Source organism: Electrona antarctica, assembly GCF_951216825.1.
Source record: "Electrona antarctica genome assembly, chromosome: 12".
Taxonomy (NCBI): Eukaryota; Metazoa; Chordata; class Actinopteri; order Myctophiformes; family Myctophidae; genus Electrona; species Electrona antarctica.
In genome coordinates this window covers 25948984-25968158 of record NC_136793.1, presented here as the reverse complement: position 1 = coordinate 25968158, position 19175 = coordinate 25948984, and the positions used below count along the sequence as shown (strand labels likewise).

Genomic DNA, 19175 nt, shown 5'->3' with positions numbered 1-19175 from the left:
CGGACCGCTGATTCGAACTGGCGACCTTCCGGTATCAAGACCGCTCCGCAATACGTTCGGCCACCGCTGCGCCAAATTTGAAGACGGTGGGGCGAACAGTTCTCGAGCAAGGGTGGTCTTTAACTGAGTTAGAGTGAAAGGTGGAGTGTATAAGTAATCAACTGGCGCACCCGCTTCGGATGTTATCAGTATCACCCCTTCAATCAAGAGAATGGGCCTCATGCGCCAACCATTCTTAAGAAGTTCTTAAGAGGACATTTGTTAGACCCACTTAGGAAGTTTTTAAGAAGGTTTTGGGATCCCTCAATCTTTTCTTAGCTGTGATTTGTTCGTAGGTAAGAACAGAATCTACGCACACTGTGGAGCACTCTTAGGGTGCCTTTTTCGTTCTTAAGTGCAATCTGAAAACATAAAGGGAAAACAGCGCCATCTGCATGATGCTCAAAGTTTGGTCTGAGGACCTCAAGGGGTCCTTGAGGAAGTTCCAGGCAGTCCACAGCAAAATATGGAATATTTTACCACTTTAATCCCATTTTATACTTTGAAAATCTACAAGCTCACAAACGCATCCCATTACTGCCCATTTTGAGCTTGTAGATCGTCTATTTTCAAAACATTTTGATAAATCTTCAAAACATTTACCCTAGCAGAAAATATTTTCATATGGGGGTCTGCAGAATGCATGTCAATTTGGGGGTCCTTGACATGAAAATGTTTGAGAACCACTGGTTTAGAGTTCACAACCCAACCCAAACAAACGCACCATACCCACCACATACCCCCCCCCCCTCTGCCATCACCCCCCCCCAGTTGACTATTGTGAGATAAATAATAAAATACATTCATTTAGTTTAGGTATTCTTGACTTCACTCAACTTTATTTCTATGTGTGAGGTCCTGTGAGCTGCAATCACACACAGGTGTGACTGCAGGCAAGGCCATGGAGTCATGCAAAACTACACCCACCTGGGTGAACACCACCCTGGGCAAGACCTACGCTGAAAAGACTATCATCGGAAGTTGCGGGATTTTAGCGGAAGTATCTCCCAAGGAAATGACGTTGATGCTTTACAAATCAGTTTACATTCTCCGCGAATGAAACAAGTGTTGTGATTGGTCGGGAAAATATCGTATCCGGGGGAAATACATCTGATGGATGTTCCGGAGGATACGTCCGCCGATAGCTTCTTTGCCTTACGTTGTGACCAGGCTCTTCTTTTCGCAGAAAAGTAAGCCTGGGACCGAGGCTAGGTGAACACAGGTAGGAAAGTGAATTCTCAATGCCTTATATGGGATTGGTGGGGCGGTTCCCTATGGTAATTAGGATGCTAATTAGGATATGTGGGGCGTCTACCTATGATAATTAGAATGAACTGGCACACCCCTTCAAGTGACGAGGATTTGGATTCATCATCATAAGAACATGCTTACGAACAATTCTGCCTACTTAAGAACGTTTCATGAATCTGACTGGACTTCTCTTAGGAATTCACTTAGGAAGAAATGTAAGAGGAAAAGTTAGGAACTTATTGGCGCATGAGGCCCATTGTTCGTGATCAGCACCTTAAATACCCCCAGTATGTGATAATGAACATACTGGGAAATACGGAAGTGAAACTATGAGAGCGTTTGCTTTTTGTGTCCATGACGGAGGCGCGCCGTCTCTGGTGGCCTTGAGCCACGTAAGGCACCGCCGAGCGAGGCGCCGTGCCGAGCGTTGCGACGGCCACCAGAGCTGACTCAGCGCCGTCAGAGTTACGTCCCGATAGGCAGAGAATAGTAAATATTAGTAGCCCCTAGTCCCATGCCCCGACAATAGAGTTGGAAATGACACGTTCAGCAGGGGGAGTCCTTGACAAGGCTATGTCTGCACCACCCCGTATGCAGTCCGGGTGAAAACAACACCACAATGTCTAGTATGGCCATATTGGCCATATTCCAACGTCCTGATAACGGTTGATTTCGTATATTTAGTATAGTGATAACGGATGAACATATCATTGTGATGTCAGAACAGGCCAGCAATGTCAGAACAGGCCAGCTCCATATGGAGATAGAGGTTTGATGAGGTCAGAACAACATATGGAATTAATTCTGTACTGGCCATATATGGAGCGTGTCTTGAGTGTACAGGGTTTATGTCAGAACAGGCCAGCTCCATATATGAAGATCTAGGGGTGATGTCAGACGGGTCAGAACAACATTGGGATGTCAGAACATACTGTATATGGATGTCAGAACGTCAGGTAAAAACCTTACCCATACTGTATGACAACAGTAACTGTATGAGTATTTCAGTATAGACCAGAGCTACTTTTGAGTTATTACGGAGATGCTTGTATTATACTTATTTATTCTACCACAGATCCAAAAACAGGAATCCAACACTGTGCCTCTGGCAGTGTTAATGCCATGCTGTACCACCGTGGACCAGACAGACAACGTGTATGATTTCATCATCATATGAATGTAACTGACATGAAATACTGTAGGCAAGCCATCAGTCATACACCGCAGCTCAGGGTCACCCTGCCCCTCCATCATCACCCTGTCCTTCTCCATTCAACATGTTCCTCTTCTGCCTTTCTCTGTCTCTCCTGGGATGGACCTTCCATCATTGCTGTCCAAATAGCCCAGTCACCTTGTGATTAGTGAGTGTTTTAGTTAAAACTTCCAGGTAGTACATTGTGTTTGTGTGTGTGTGTGTGTGTGTGTGTGTGTGTGTGTGTGTGTGTGTGTGTGTGTGTGTGTGCGTGTGTGCGCGTGTGCGCGTGCGTGCGCGTGTGTGCCCGTCCGTATACAGTGTACACCTTCATGTCCATGTGTGTGTCAGTATTGAGTAAACGTTTGTGCATGCGTTAAACCTGTAGCAAGCAGGGATTCAAACGTGGATCTCTAAGGTATTCTCATTTCTCAGAAAGCACATAGACACCCCCCTTCCCCCCCATATGACCGCTGACTGAATCCATAGTTAAGACGTCTGGCCATCTACTCATCTCACGTCCCCACTTCCATCTCAGAGGAGGACAAGCTAATGACCGTTACAGGTGTGTGTGTGTGTGTGTGTGTGTGTGTGTGTGTGTGTGTGTGTGTGTGTGTGTGTGTGTGTGTGTGTGTGAGTGACTGTGTGTCAGTCAGTCAGTCAGTCACAGACGGTGTGGGGGAAAAAAGGAAGAACGGGACGGCAGTTCAGCAGTTAATGTCAGGTGAGATTGTATAATAATATCAACACCGCATAAAAATATATATAAATGCTGCATTAAGTGTTATTAAACATCCCCTGTATCGCTACTTCAACCTCATGCCATGTCTGTCTGTCTGTCTGTCTGTCTTGGGCGTGTTATACGTGTATACTTCATCATGGTGTCGCGTGATCCGTTGTCAGCTAGTAAAGCAGATATTTTCACTTGTATTTATTTATGTATTGACTATAAATTGGTTAAATCACTAATCATATACAGTAGATCACTGATCTTTCTAGCATGGCATAGAAGACAAATCATTTGTGTAGGGATGTATTTAATAAAGGCAAATTCAACAAATGTGTCAAGAATTATAATGAAGTGCACATGGGTGAAACTAATTGTTTCTCAATATTCAAATTGTGTATTAGTATGCTTATCAACAGTACACATATAGTACAGGTTATGCTTAAAGGACAACACAAAAAGCTCCAGGGGCTTGTTTCCATTGTGGTATGCAAATATACTACAAAACATTTTAGAATAAATTTCAGTAGAATCATAAATATGTAACATCTCTCTCTGTAAATATTTACAGAGAAAGTAGTAGGGGGGGGGGGGGTGGTTGGGGTCTGGGGATTCTACTATCAAGAAGTTAAACTGTACTGTTTACTTGTATTTTGACAGAAGGAATTATTTTAGGTTAGTTTTGAGTTTGGGTAGGGAGTCAAGATCCTTTAAAGTTTATGTCAGTATGTTGCCATTAACCCTTCCCCTATAAATGCAGCCGTGGTGGAATTCTTTGTGTATTGGCCATTTTTGTGTTTAGCCTACTATACCCAATATTTGATTGGGGTCCAACGGAGATGGTATTAAGAATAGAGCCCACATAACATTCTGGCATGATATTTGTGATACACTGCATTATAGATGCTCCCTTCCCGTCGGACCCTGAAAATTTCCCTCTTAGGAAAATTGTATAGTAGATTTGTCTCGTTTTGTTTTGTTTTGTTTTTTTGTTTTTTACACGTTTTTTGTATTTTATTTTCATTATTATTATTGTTATTATGCTTTAACTGTGCTGTCTTCTATGTATGTGGGTTTGTATGTGTGGAGGGGGGAGGGCTGTGGACGGGTGGTCTGTGTATTTTGTGAAAAATTTAAAAAATGAAAATGAAAAAAAAAAAGAATAGAGCCCACGTGTGCCTCTGCATGACTCTTGGTGAATTCAATTCAATTTAAAGGGCTACCGTATATTGGCATGAGAAAATGTGGAACAATACAATCAAAACAAGACAATGTGTGTACAATTAAAACTTTAAAAGGGAAATGACGTGTACATAGAGCTGTTACATTGCAACTGAGGGAAACTTACAAAACCATAAGAATTGTTTAAAGGTCTGTTTGTACATATTAGCAGTCTAAACACTAAACAGTATACAATATATAGATTTATATATATTAGCCACTTACAGTAAATAGTACAGTACAATGTGATGACATGGCATTCTTGCTCAGAGAAGTGTAGGTTCTATTCCCCTAACCTCTTCTTGACTAGCTCAGAGAAGTGTAGGTTCTATTCCCCTAACCTCTTCTTGACTAGCTCAGAGAAGTGTAGGTTCTATTCCCCTAACCTCTTCTTGCTCAGAGAAGTGTAGGTTCTATTCCCCTAACCTCTTCTTGCTCAGAGAAGTGTAGGTTCTATTCCCCTAACCTCTTCTTGCTCAGAGAAGTGTAGGTTCTATTCCCCTAACCTCTTCTTGCTCAGAGAAGTGTAGGTTCTATTCCCCTAACCTCTTCTTGACTAGCTCAGAGAAGTGTAGGTTCTATTCCCCTAACCTCTTCTTGACTAGCTCAGAGAAGTGTAGGTTCTATTCCCCTAACCTCTTCTTGCTCAGAGAAGTGTAGGTTCTATTCCCCTAACCTCTTCTTGCTCAGAGAAGTGTAGGTTCTATTCCCCTAACCTCTTCTTGCTCAGAGAAGTGTAGGTTCTATTCCCCTAACCTCTTCTGCTCAGAGAAGTGTAGGTTCTATTCCCCTAACCTCTTCTTGCTCAGAGAAGTGTAGGTTCTATTCCCCTAACCTCTTCTTGCTCAGAGAAGTGTAGGTTCTATTCCCCTAACCTCTTCTGCTCAGAGAAGTGTAGGTTCTATTCCCCTAACCTCTTCTTGCTCAGAGAAGTGTAGGTTCTATTCCCCTAACCTCTTCTGCTCAGAGAAGTGTAGGTTCTATTCCCCTAACCTCTTCTTGTTCAGAGAAGTGTAGGTTCTATTCCCCTAACCTCTTCTGCTCAGAGAAGTGTAGGTTCTATTCCCCTAACCTCTTCTTGCTCAGAGAAGTGTAGGTTCTATTCCCCTAACCTCTTCTCAGAGAAGTGTAGGTTCTATTCCCCTAACCTCTTCTCAGAGAAGTGTAGGTTCTATTCCCCTAACCTCTTCTTGCTCAGAGAAGTGTAGGTTCTATTCCCCTAACCTCTTCTTGCTCAGAGAAGTGTAGGTTCTATTCCCCTAACCTCTTCTTGACTAACTCTGTCAAACCATCCTGCATGCTCTGAGAGTGCAGCAACTGAAGAGGAATGGACTGTAGAATCCAACCCTGTACACACACACACACACACACACACACACACACACACACACACACACACACACACACACACACACACACACACACACACACACACACACACACACACACACACACACACACACACACACACACACACACACACACACACACACACACACACACACACACACACACAAATTAACCACTTTTTAACCAAAATTCTTCTAAGAATTCTCCCTTTTCTCTCTCCCTCCCCTTTTTTATCTGATCTTCAAGCTCCTAACGAGTCTCACACTGGCATTTTTCTTTTTTTTGTAACCGTTCGCCTGGAAAACATGCCCAAAATAGGGATACCAGGGTGAAAGTGGTTAATGGGTTATTTTATTTGTTTATCTTACTAGGACTGTGTGACAGATGCTGCCGTATGTTTTGTCTCCGGCTCTGAGATACTGCAGGGAGGTCTTGACAAAGTCCTCTGCTGTAAGAGTCACCATGTCCGCCTTCATGTTGCCTGTCATTGGAGTTGAGACTCCAAATGGAGCCACTGCCTGAGAAAATTGTGAACAGGTGAGAGGGGGGGGGGGGGGAACAATAGAACCGACGATGCTTACTTATTCAAATAAATAACACATTATCTTTAAAAAGCACACATAATTGTCCTGATATCTGAATATGTATACCTGTATTAGGATTCCTTTAGATTTGTATTCAGCTTGAAGACCTTGGGAGAATCTCTCCACAAATACCTACATGTCATGGGTACAGCGAACACACACACATGCAGACATAAATGTATGCACATCAAGGCACAGAAACAACTTACACAGCATCACAGATAATGATTGAAAGAGAACAATGCTTCATTTAAAGATGGAGTGCTGTGACCCCCCCCCCCCCCCCCCCCCCCCAAACATGATCATCAGGTACTATGAATATACTAAGAAAATGATTTATTTCAAAAAAAGTGTACGTAGAAAGTGTTCAAATTATGTTTTTATGTGGCCACACCCAACAGTTCATTAAGTATGCCTGGTTTACCTGGTGGGTGGTGATCCACCTGAACTGAAGCCGCACCCACAGCTGTTGTTGTATGATAAAGGGGGAGGGGTTAGACGAGGGGATGATATTGTGATGTCACTATATCACTGTCATTTCGATTGGGCCTTTTGACCTGGGCCTTGATTGGGCCTTTTGAGAAACCAAAAATACACAGGGAAGACATATTTCAATATTCTAACCACACCTGGGGGTCTATTAGAGTAATATTAACTCCATAGACACATACAAAACAGAATAATAAAATCACGGCACACCATCTTTAAGTACTGTATAAATCAAGCTTAACACTATAGGTATAATGTTCTTGCCTTTGAAGCGGAGTACAAGGTGTATAATGGGCAGACGACACAGGCCATTCCAGAGGAAACATTCACAATCACTCCTTTCCCTCTGTGGAGGCAGGTCAACCCCACGCACACACGCACGCACACACACACACACACACACACCACACACACACACACACACACACACACACACACACACACACACACACACACACACACACACACACACAGTGAAAATCACTGTGTGTGTGATAAAGCTAAATGTTTTGCAGCAAATCTTTTGTTGTTGGGATATTGGGTTTTTATTGTTTTTTTGTTTTGTTTTTACCTTTTTTCCATTCCTGGAAGGATTATTTTACACATCTATGAAGAGATAAGAAAAAAGCTGTTTAGATTATAGGCAAAATATCAAAGAACAGATTTGTAAAAAACAAAGTACGGTACACACTCTCACCTTTGCCATCACTCTCACATTGCAGTTTATGACTTTTGTAATTGTCTGCAAGGATAAATAAATAGCTATTTATAAAGTTGAGAAGAGTAGGATAAATTATGCAGGTTGCAAGGCGATAGAAGACAGTGAACACGTGTAGGGAAAGACCCAGGAAGAATTAGTAGATAAATATTAGTCAATCAGATATTTAAGAGCCAAAGATTCCAACAGGTTTGTGCTATAGTGAAAGTAAATATGGAGGTGGCACTGGTTATATATAAGGTTATATCCTTAGTGGATATCCTTAGTCTTCATATATTTGAACTTACAGCCTCACTAGCAAACCTAAAAGTATCAAACAGGAAAGCCAGAAAAAATGTTGAGAATGACAAATGGTACGATAATGACTGCAAGAATCTCAGGAAAAAATTAAGGAAACTATCAAACCAAAAACACAGAGACCCAGACAACCACAACACACGTCTCCAATATGGGGAAATTAACACAGAAACAATACAAGAATACAGTAAGAGAAAAAAGAGATCAACATGTTAGAAACCAACTGCAAGATATTGAGGATTCCATACAGACAAACAGCTTCTGGGAAAACTGGAATAGACTTAATAAGCTAAAACAGGACGAACTACCCATCCAAAATGGAGATATATGGTTGAACCATTTTTCTAGCCTCTTTGGCCCAATCGAGAAGAACAAAGCACAAAAACAAATAAAAGATAAACTACAAAACCTAGAGTCAGCCATAAAAGACTACCAGAATCCACTAGATTCCCAAATCAACCTAAAATAACTACAAGACAAAATAAAAACACTTAAAACCAAGAAGGCCTGTGGGGCAGACGGTATTCTAAATGAAATGATAAAATTCACCGACCTCAAATTCCAACTGGCCATATTAAAACTCCTAAATATCGTGCTCAGCTCTGGGATTTTCCCCAGCACATGGATTCAAGGGCTGATAACGCCACTCCACAAAAGTGGAGACAAATATGACCCAAATAACTACCGCAAATTATTCTCCTGCTTTGTCGACTTCAAAAAAAGCATTCGATTCAATTTGGCATGAGGGTCTGATGTACAAACTGTTGGAAAGTGGCATTGGGGGTAAAACCTATGACATCATAAAATCAATGTACACTAACAACAAATGCGCAGTTAAAATAGGCGAAAAGCACACAGACCTTTTCCCCCAAAGCCGAGGAGTTAGACAGGGATGCAGCCTGAGTCCAACACTCTTCAACATATATATCAACGAATTAGCAAAAACGTTAGAACAGTCTACAGCTCCAGGCATCCCCTTGGCAAACACAGAAATCAAATGCTTACTTTTCACAGATGACCTGCTGCTGCTGTCTCCAACCAAGGAAGGACTACAGCAGCAACTTGATCTCCTACACAAATTCTCTCAGACATGGGCCCTGACAGTGAACCTAACTAAGACTAAAATCATGATATTTCAAAAAAGATCCAGCCGCCAAAACCATCAATCTTTCCTAAATACAATCCCACTAGAACAAACAAAAAACTATACCTACCTTGGCCTAAACATCAGCAGCACAGGGAACTACAACCAAGCTGTAAAGGACCTGAGAGACAAGGCAAGAAGGGCATTCTATGCTATCAAAATAAACATCAAAATAGACATCCCAATTACAACCTGGCATAAAATACTGGACTCTGTCATAGAACCAATATATGGTTGTGAGATATGGGGACCATTAGCAAACCATGACCTTGAAAAATGGGATAAACACCAAACTGAGACCCTACACACAGAATTCTGCTAATCCATTCTCTGTACCCAGCGAAAAACACCAAATAATGCATGCAGGGCAGAATTAGGACGATACCCACTCATAATCAAAATAAAAAAGAGGGCACTTAAGTTCTACAACCACCTAAAAGAAAGTGACCTAGATGCACTCCATAACAAGGCATTCACACACAGCAAAACTCTAGAGAGATGCCCCCTTAGCCAGCTGGCCCTGGAACTTCGGGCACAAACACAAACAGAGCCACGAGATAGAAAACCCATTGGACTGTCTAAACCAAATTATAAAACAGCAAAAGGAAAACTACCTGACACATTGGAAAGAAGCAACACAAAAGCAGAGTAAACTAGAATGCTATCTGGCCCTAAACAGAGTATACGCAGTGGCAGAATACCTGAGCACCGTGACCGACCCAAAACAAAGAAAGATCTTAACTAGGTACAGACTCAGTGAGCACAGTCTTGCGATCGAGAAAGGCCGTCATAGGCAGACCTGTATCCCGAGAGAAGACAGACTATGCACCCACTGCACACAAAATGAAGTGGAAACCGAGCTACACTTCCTAACCATCTGTCCATTGTACCAAGACATCAGAGACACATACTTCCCACAGATTACAACCACACACAGAGATTATGAAAACATGACCAATGACAAAAAACTCCCATATCTGCTGGGCGAAGTACAACAATGTGCAAACACAGCAGCAAGATTTGTGAGTTGCTGTGATAGGAGAAGGATATCAAACGGAACACAACCACCCTAAAGACTAATAATTGTGTATATTCCTGCACTATACCTGCATCCAGTGATCTTGGTACATAGAAATTGATCTATTGAAGATTCTGACTTTCAAATGTACATCATTTTTGTTTTGATTGTATTGCTGTATTGTTGTATTGTGCTTTCTGCTTTGGCAATGTAAACGTATGTTTACGTACTACAACTCATATAGGCATACTTGTAATTCTGACCATTTTACAAAGCATGCCATAGTTTGTTAGATTTTTGAGTCGAAAACGTACTGAAACTTGCTTAAAATGGGTAATCCAACACACCATCCATTTTAAAGATCAGATTGATTCGAAAAGTCTAACCAAAAATAGACCCTGTAGAAAAGATGTATTCGCAAACGAAATTCAAACATCCATAACTTTAAATGCACAATTGTGTTTGGTTAATTATGTTTGCTAACATTTTAATATCCATGCATGGATGCCATATAGGCATATAATATGAATTGACAATTACCTTTTGTTAACAATCAGCAGTTATTCTATCCCCCAAAAGGCAGATAGACCAAAGGTTTCGGTGGAAACCACTGTGGAACCACCATTTTGTGTGCCTTCTAATGGCCAAATAATTTAATTTTGGATGAAAAGGGAAAGCAAGGACAGCGGTCCGGGTACCTAGGCTACAATGCAGCCTGACAGCTCGTCGTGGGTTTGAGTCCCGGTCCCGGCGGCCTTTGTTGCGTGTCACTCTATGTTTACTCCCCATCGCTCTCTTACCGTCTCCTCTTTGACTTCACTTAATCAATAAAGCCAAAAGGCATAAAAAGGCCCATGCAACAATAAATATTAAAAAAGGAAAGGGGAAAGCAAGTTAAAGCAACCCATCATTCTCAAACAACAGCATAGAGTAATCTACCGACTGCTGAATATTGCAAACCTGATCCAGATCTGCAGTGTCAAGGTATCTGCAAGGGATGCGGCTGGGCAATATACCTAGATTATTAACTAAAAGATGAAATGGAAAGTTTCAGTGTCTTTTAGGCCAGACTGCAGCAGATACACATTATAGGCTAACTGTATTGAAGGCTTTTTTTCTCTTGTCTCAGAAGTCATAATACATTATGAAATGATTCAAAGACTGCATTTAGGAACAAACAAACTCACCCAAGACTCCAATGTTCAAGTCCTTGAGTTTGTCCTCAATTTCACCAATTATGTTTTCCTCTGTGAGATCTTCTACAATCACTATCACCTTCTGACCGGTAGTTTCACCTGTAAAAGGGTGATAAGGCAAGCAAGTTGCTTCCATATTACAGCAAGTGTAGGCTACAGTATCTGCAGTCTGAATGACAACACTTTTAGCGTTAAATTACAGTTGATTAAAAAAGCAAACACAAACATGACATTGGAGGTTAAACATAAATATAGAAGCTGATAAACAGGGTCATTGTTATATGCTGGAATTAGAATCTTCTCACTTATCTCCTTGGCCACCATTTTCAATTTCTCCTTGGTTCTGCTCACAATAACCACATTCATCCCCTGACCAGCCAGCTGGGGGTAGCAGAGGTGCCATGGTGGACAGTTTGAGTTTGGTAACCCAAATTGAAATAGGGAGGGAAATAATTAATTCATTTTAAAGAAACAATTACTCGTAGACATGATTAAACAGTAAAATGATTATTTAAAAATATGTGTGTAATATGTATTTTATATAACATTATAACTGCGAGGTGTTGTGAGCTATAGTATGTGGCTATTTTCACAATGTTTGCCTCAATTTGCCCAATTCGGTATTCAAAAGGCCTTAGAAGTCATTCAATTGTCACTTTAGAAGTGTGCAGATACCCTTTAATCACTTATACTGTATGTTGGTTTGTTTATTGTTGGGTGAGGAAACAATGTATCTGGGCACAGGTAGGGTATAATAGATACATAAAATAAAACAAAATACCTCAATGGCATATGCTTTCCCTATCCCTTCAGAGCTGCCAGTCACCACTGAAAGAGAGAAAAAAATAGAATAGAAAAGTCAAATCAGTGACACACCGTGCATTTTTCCTTTTCTTTTGCTGCACCCATGATAAACTGGGGATTGTTTAGATTACACACAGTAATCTAATCTGTCTTCCTCTGCAGTCAATCAAAACAATGAGTGTGCATGCCAGGCGCAGTGTAATTTGCACATGAAATGGTTGCCATTGCATTTATCAAAAGGCTTTCTGTGCAAATGTGCCCGTGTCCGGTGTGATAAATGATAAATGTGATAAATGTCTGCTCTAGGAGCAGACAGGACACACAGCCGAAGCAGATGGAGGCAACTATTCATCAAGAGACAGGGATTGTGTGCAGGAATAAACAGTGCCCTCTGTCAGTTGGCAGCTCTTGAAGACACATGTACATACGCCCAATTGCACCCACAGAACCATAAACACACACACTATGAGCTCTCTAACCAAAGACTAAAAAGATTATGGGAGCAAAATTGGAGCCAATGATTGTGAGATCTCTCCTCTCAATAACCCTCTCTTCTAACAGAAATCATTTACATGTAAGCATAATACGCACGCACGCATGCACACGCACACACACACACACACACACACACACACACACACACACACACACACACACACACACACACACACACACACACACACACACACACACACTAGTTCTTTATTTTAATTCACAAATTACAATTAATTTTACAAGGAAACAAATATAACAGGGTTGACAGTTCATGTTCACTTAAGGATACACATGGCACCTCCTCCTCCTCTACACAGACAAACTGCCTATAACAGCCGAAACTAGAGTTCTCAACGGGCCTGGAAAATAAGGCCCGGCCCTAACTGATCAGGCCCGAGGCCCGGCCCGGACCGGCCTGATTAATTAGCATAGATTTTAGGCCCGACCCAGCCCTAAAACGTTAGGTCAGGTCGGGCCTGTTCGGGTTTGGGCAGAATTTGAGAACTCTACACAAAGTAAAAGTGAAAAGCCAGTCAGCACCATCTTCATAATAGATAAATGCACAAACAGACTTTTATTTTTATAATTATAAAAAAATTCAATATATATATTTTTTTTCATGGAGCCAGAGGCCCGACCCGGCCCTACTAATTAGCATACATTTTAGGCCTGGCCCAGCCCTAAAACGTTGGGTCGGGCCTAGTCGAGTTCGGGCAGAGTTTGAGAACTCTCGCCGAAAAAGAACAGTATTTGGCAAGTTGTTTGGCTTTGCTCTTTGTCATGCCAGCTATTCTAATAGGCCACTTGTGGTCAGTTTATGCACATGGCCCAGGCTTGCACACACACACACACACACACACACACACACACACACACACACACACACACACACACACACACACACACACGCACACGCACATGTATGCGCACACGCGCACGCACACGCGAGCGCAAATGACCGCAGGCTGGCATACCTGTGCAGGAACCTCCTTTAACACAGCGGTCAAGGACCCAACACTAATATGTATTTGGTCACGGAGCCCATCTGAAAACATAGTTTGTGTGTGTATTCCAAAATTTCCAAACAAGATTTTTCTAAAATGTAAAAAAATAAATAGCAGATGACTCACAGTGCGGCACGAAGTGGCGTGATGTGGTGATGCTGGTACCGGTATTTAATAATATCCACTTGTCCAAATGTTGGGCTTCAACCAGGGCACTGTGCTTACAAGGTCGACCAGCCCTCCCAACCATTAAATATTTACTGGCTACAGCAATGACAAAATACACAAAGTGGTGATGAAAGGGTATGGGCTTTGCCAATATTTGCAGAGCCAGCTGAACATTTTAGAATATTTTCTTCAGAATCTACGTCGCCATGCACACATACAGTACACATACAGTACACATATATTATGTGTGTACACACTACACAGACACACACTTCCTCACACAACCTCATGAGAATGTCCTATTCTGTGGTGAGGGGGAAGTGGAGAGTTCCTTCGTCTCTCTAGGACAGGTCGTCCTCAGACGAGCCTGTGACCCTGTTAATGATAATGGTGCACTTCAAATCTGTGAGCATTGGCCTGAAGAGCCAAGAGACCACTGTTCCAGCGAGTGCTCTATTTCTCAATGGCCTGTTTGTCTAGAATCCCCTGAGTACTCTACATAGTGCCAGAACACTCTGTTTTCCTCCTATCTTCCTCCTTGTGGCATACAGAACGATGTGAAATAAGAACAGATGCAGATTACATTTGAACGAGAACAGCCACAAACTAAGGCTAGGAAATGTGGACAAAATGACATCACAATAAACATTACTGCAGGACCAGAGCATAGATAGATCATTGGCGGAGATTGAAACAAACAGATTGAGGCAACGTTGGTGAAAATGGTCAGTGGTCATATCAGGGGGGCCTAGTGGCCTAGTGGTCCATGCGCACACCACATATATCATAGGTAGGGATGTCCCGATCACGTTCTTTGCTCCCGAACCGATTCCGATCATTTGATTTGGAGTATCTGCCGATACAGATGTTTCCCGATCCGATATTTACACTTTTATAGAACACGTTTAGGCCATATCACAATAGTACAATGTTCAGTCTAATATCATGATATGGATATAATATTGACACTAGGGATGTCCCGATCACGTTTTTTTGCTCCCCATCCGATTCCGGTCATTTGAAAATGACGTGATTGGCTCCGATTTCCGATGACGTGATCGGATCGTGACAGCCCTAGTCTAGTCATAGGCTCCAATGCAGCCTGCTGCGTGTCACTCAGTTTCTTTCCTGTCAATCTCCACTGTGCGTAATATCAATGAAGGTAGAAAAGCTAAAAAATATATAAAGAAGTGCAACTAAACGCTACACGTTCATCCATGCATGCATGTGCAGTGCACACATTGCAAACATGCAACCTGAATGAATGAGAATATATACAGAATAGAACCAAAATGGACCCTTATATTGTATGCCCCCCCCTGAAAAGAGAGACATTCATAAATATTTTGGTTTCTGATGGTCTGGAGAGGGATGCCTTGAAATGAAGTGGAAGGCAGGATTCTCATCCGTTCTAGAATACTGTTCTAATTGCATTTTCTTTCCGCTATACTGGAATCGTGGAATGGACTGAAAGCGCACGCACGCACGCACGCACGCACGCACGCACGCACGCACGCACGCACGCAGGCAGGCAGGCAGGCAGGCACACACACACACACACACACACACACACACACACACACACACACACACACACACACACACACACACACACACACACACACACACACACACACAGAGAGAGAGAGAGAACTCACCTGCCCACTCTCCCATGGAGGTGAAGAAAGACTTGGACAGTGGGAACCACAGTTTAATATATAGCATCCTACTGAAGAAAAACACCTTCATGCCATAGTAGACAACGACTGCAGAACCGAGAGAGATAAAACAAAAATCCATGACATCCATGACAAACAATAAGTCTGTTTGCCTGACACAACAAGCTCTGCCCTTTGAGCACGTTCGCTTGTGCCTCCTCCCTGGCCAAAGGTTTTCACTCAAGAGAGCCTATACAACTGCAGAATGACAACGAGAGGGAATAGCCTTCCCTGGGCCACTCCTACTTCTGTTAATACAAGTCAAGATTAAAGAAACTAAAGACATTATACCATTTTTATTCAAAAGTTGACACTGAGTAAACATTCTTTCCCTAATTTGAACAAAGTCTATGGACTTATAGGTATACGTCTTGTTTCTTAATGTTAATTAATATATACATAATAGGCTTTAAATACTACCGTTTCATTCCTCTGAATGAATGAAAATTTGCAATTGATATTCAAAGCCGTTACTTTGAAAATGTATTCATTAGCCATAAACTAATGTAAGAATGAGTCTGTGATTACTTGTTTATTGAAGGTATACATTCTACACATTGCAGACCCTCACCCATTTGCACCCTATGCAAAATTAACAAAAACCCCTTTTTTAACAAAAAAATTAAATAAAAACTTGATCACAACCAAAACCATTGCAGACCCTCACATGGGCTATCTCAATACCATCTGAAAGCACAGCAGAGAAAGTACTTTAGGTGTAGGCTCTAATGTGAAATTGTATCCCTGTACCATTGTGGTTTGGAAACCTGACTAGTGATGAACTGCAACAAAAGACTGTAAAGACAGCATCTAAGATCATTGGCACAGACCTAACAGTACCACAACATCATAACATTTACAGTAATACACCACTGGTGGTCCATGAAGGTGTTGCATGTGGTCCGTGACCATGCATGCAGTATAATATAGAGGTTCAGGCATATACGCTGCCCTCACATCTAGAGATCAGCTTTTTATGGGCATATGCTGACCGATTTGTTAGGGCCTGATGCCATGATGACACATTGAGGTGAGGTGGGACAACACAGTCCATATGTGGCCGTAGCTGCATTGGAAGGTTTTCATAAGGTTATGGCTGATCATGGTGAAATGAGCTTGATGATGTGATTTGTCCACCTGGCCATCGTCCCTTAAGGCAATCTTAATATAAGAAGATGTGCGGAAATATTGGGGATTAAATGTACTGTAATTACTGGTATTATATGTACCCGGGTACCATTTGATTTTTCTTTTTTTTAGAGGCAATAACCCCTCCTATGTCCAGCTTTTGGTGTTGTCCTACACAAACATTGAATGACAATGAATGGACAATTTTGAGTGTTCGTTTAAACACAGGAGAAGAATTCTGATTTTGCCGGAATGAGATGATGTATGATGATGCAAGATGATAAGATCGCCCCTCACTTCACACGGGTGTGATTTTTTTAATTTGTTTTGATCGACAGCAGCTGAAGTCCTTGTCATGTCTGTTTGTCTATCAGCCGCTCATGGTACACACAACATCACTAAGCACTTTCTTTAACACGTTGAGACAGTCTGGGGCTATGGCGGAGAGAGTTGTTAAGAGACCAGTGCGGGTATTGGACCCCCAAGTGGTCTGTGAAGCAAGCAAAGCATTCGCTGGGGGTCTGTGGACCCCAAAGTGGTCTGTGAAGCAAGCAAAGCATTCGCTGGGGTCCGCAGAGTTCACTGCGTTATAACAGAAATTGATCCGTGACCCGGCACAAATAGCCAAAACAGTGGGTTTGTTTCCCAAACAGACCCACTGTTTGGGAAACAGTAGTCTAATTGTTGTCTCCACCAGGCCGAAGGCATGGGGAGAGAGTATGTTTTGCACTCCGTCCGTCCGTCCGTGTGTGTGTGTGTGTGTGTGTGTGTGTCCGTCCGTGTGTCCGTCCGTGTGTCTGTCCGTGTGTCTGTCCGTCCGTCTGTGGACAGCACCGTTGATCGCAGCCATACTCTGCACACACACTCCCTGAATGCCATAGCTGAACGTCTGCCCCAAGGTTTTCACATTGGCTTCTTATAGCGCCACCAGGAGGCCGACATAATGTAAAACACATTTTCTAATATTACTCTTTCAGATTTTATCCAAATTTCACACAAATCGGTACACATGCTCATGTGATCAAGACGGGTTTGTTTGATTTCTCATAATCCATCCTGATTGTCTATGATTGGCTTCTAAAGTTTTCAGGAGTAGCCCGCTTTGTACCCGTTTTGTACAAATTGCCACAACTCCTCAACGCAGTGTCCGATTGCTATGAAACTGTGCATGCATATTCCCACTAGGCTGAGGAAGAAATGCCACTTGACAGTTTTCAAATCAGCGTCATGGTGGCGCTACAACAGACCAAGTCGCACGCACGCACGCACGCACACACGCGCGCGCGCACGCGCGCGCGCGCACACACACAAACACACACACACACACACACACACACACACACACACACACACACACACACACACACACACACACACACACACGTTTATATTACTTCTAAACATTTTGCCAAACATCACACACACTCCTATCCTCCTGGTGGAGACCTGTGCCCAGAAGGGCACTTTGTCTAGTTACTTGCGCAAGCAGAGCGCGCAAGTAATAGTTTTCGTATGTCGCCGTTTGATGTGTATGCACCGTGCCAGCGTATGACGTAATGACTACTTGTGCTTGATATGGCAGTGGTGTCAGATTACATACATGTATACATAGGGGCATTACCTTTAATCCTCCCGACACTAAAACATATCGTCATTACGTCACCATCGAAAACCAATTACACCCTGGCATTGGGTCCTTTAATCCACATCTTTGTTACGTCATCATTGAGAGCTAGTTGTACCAGTTATACCCTGACGTCATATGCTGCTACGATACATACGCATCAAACGGGGCATACGCAAAGTAACCACAGTATACCGCTAATCAAATTACATATACATAGAGGCATTTGTCACCATCGAAAGCCGTCACTCATCCGTATCAATTACAACATTACGTAATTGATTGTTGTTAATTACGTAACGAAAGAATTCATTTGAAATGCTTAAATACCTTACCTTACCTTACCTTCATGTTCTACTGTTGAAGAACATGAAGGTAATTCATGTTCTTCTTTCACAGAGAAGCTGAGATTTGACAGTTTCTAGCGGTCGACAGTACTTGCACGCTCTGCTTGCGCACTAGTAGGCCATTTATGGCCTACTTGTGTGCAACAAGCAAGTAGGCACTTGACAGAGTGCAGTTCTAGTTACTTGCGCAAGCAGAGCGTGCAAGTCATGTTTTCAGTCAGGTGCTACAATGCGCGTGTTTGGGGCCAGCACATGTTATGACGTCATATGCTGGCCCCAAGCTGACCGTGCAGGTGTGTTTTTGTCATGCTACGAAGCATATGTCCCATGACGTGATGAAGATATGTACCAATGTCCATTAGAATGCACGTGATATGATGTCATACGGACATACGGAAGCTGACCGTGCAGGTATGTTTTCCGTGAATCGTGATTAAGATTATGTACCAATGCCAGGGTATAATTGGTTGACGATGGTGACGTAATGATGATAGGTTTCAGTGTCAAGTACATACGCATCAAACCACCCAGCCGATCACATTATACCACCAACCACTCAGAAAACTACATATACATGCATATAGACATATACACATATATGGACATATGAGCATATGACGTGATGAATATATGTGCCAGGGTATAGTTGACGGTGACGTAA

At 42.3% G+C, this 19175-nt stretch overlaps 1 protein-coding gene across 2 annotated transcripts; it reads right to left on the bottom strand.

The window, feature by feature from the left end:
- Positions 1 to 4551: 4551 nt before the first annotated feature.
- hsd17b3 (hydroxysteroid (17-beta) dehydrogenase 3) lies at positions 4552 to 15570 on the bottom strand. 2 transcript variants are annotated; one of them, XM_079517137.1, is made up of 12 exons: positions 15356 to 15570; positions 12008 to 12054; positions 11532 to 11607; positions 11218 to 11325; positions 10991 to 11058; positions 7551 to 7595; positions 7425 to 7459; positions 7118 to 7199; positions 6431 to 6496; positions 6149 to 6298; positions 5695 to 5777; positions 4552 to 4726 (listed from the first exon to the last, which is right to left on the bottom strand). In XM_079517137.1, exons 1-12 carry the CDS (start codon positions 15504 to 15506, stop codon positions 4714 to 4716), a joined length of 924 nt encoding a protein of 307 aa, XP_079373263.1. In that variant the 5' UTR covers positions 15507 to 15570; the 3' UTR covers positions 4552 to 4713. The 2 variants fall into 2 exon arrangements, with proteins under 2 accessions (XP_079373263.1, XP_079373262.1); XM_079517136.1 differs by lacking the exon at positions 4552 to 4726 and having other exon boundaries at positions 5658 to 5777.
- Between the last annotated feature and the right edge of the window lie 3605 nt (positions 15571 to 19175).

Bases quoted from the DNA above. Each gene is read 5' to 3' on its own strand.
- hsd17b3 (XM_079517137.1), bottom strand. From the start codon at position 15,506: ATGGATGTCATGGATTTTTGTTTTATCTCTCTCGGTTCTGCAGTCGTT. The intron at 7,460-7,550 runs GTGAGAGTGTGT...ATCTCTTCATAG, and splicing joins ATGTGAGAGTGATGGCAAAG to ATGTGTAAAATAATCCTTCC. The intron at 5,778-6,148 runs GTAAGATAAACA...GTGTGTGTACAG, and splicing joins GCATCTGTCACACAGTCCTA to GGTTGGATTCTACAGTCCAT.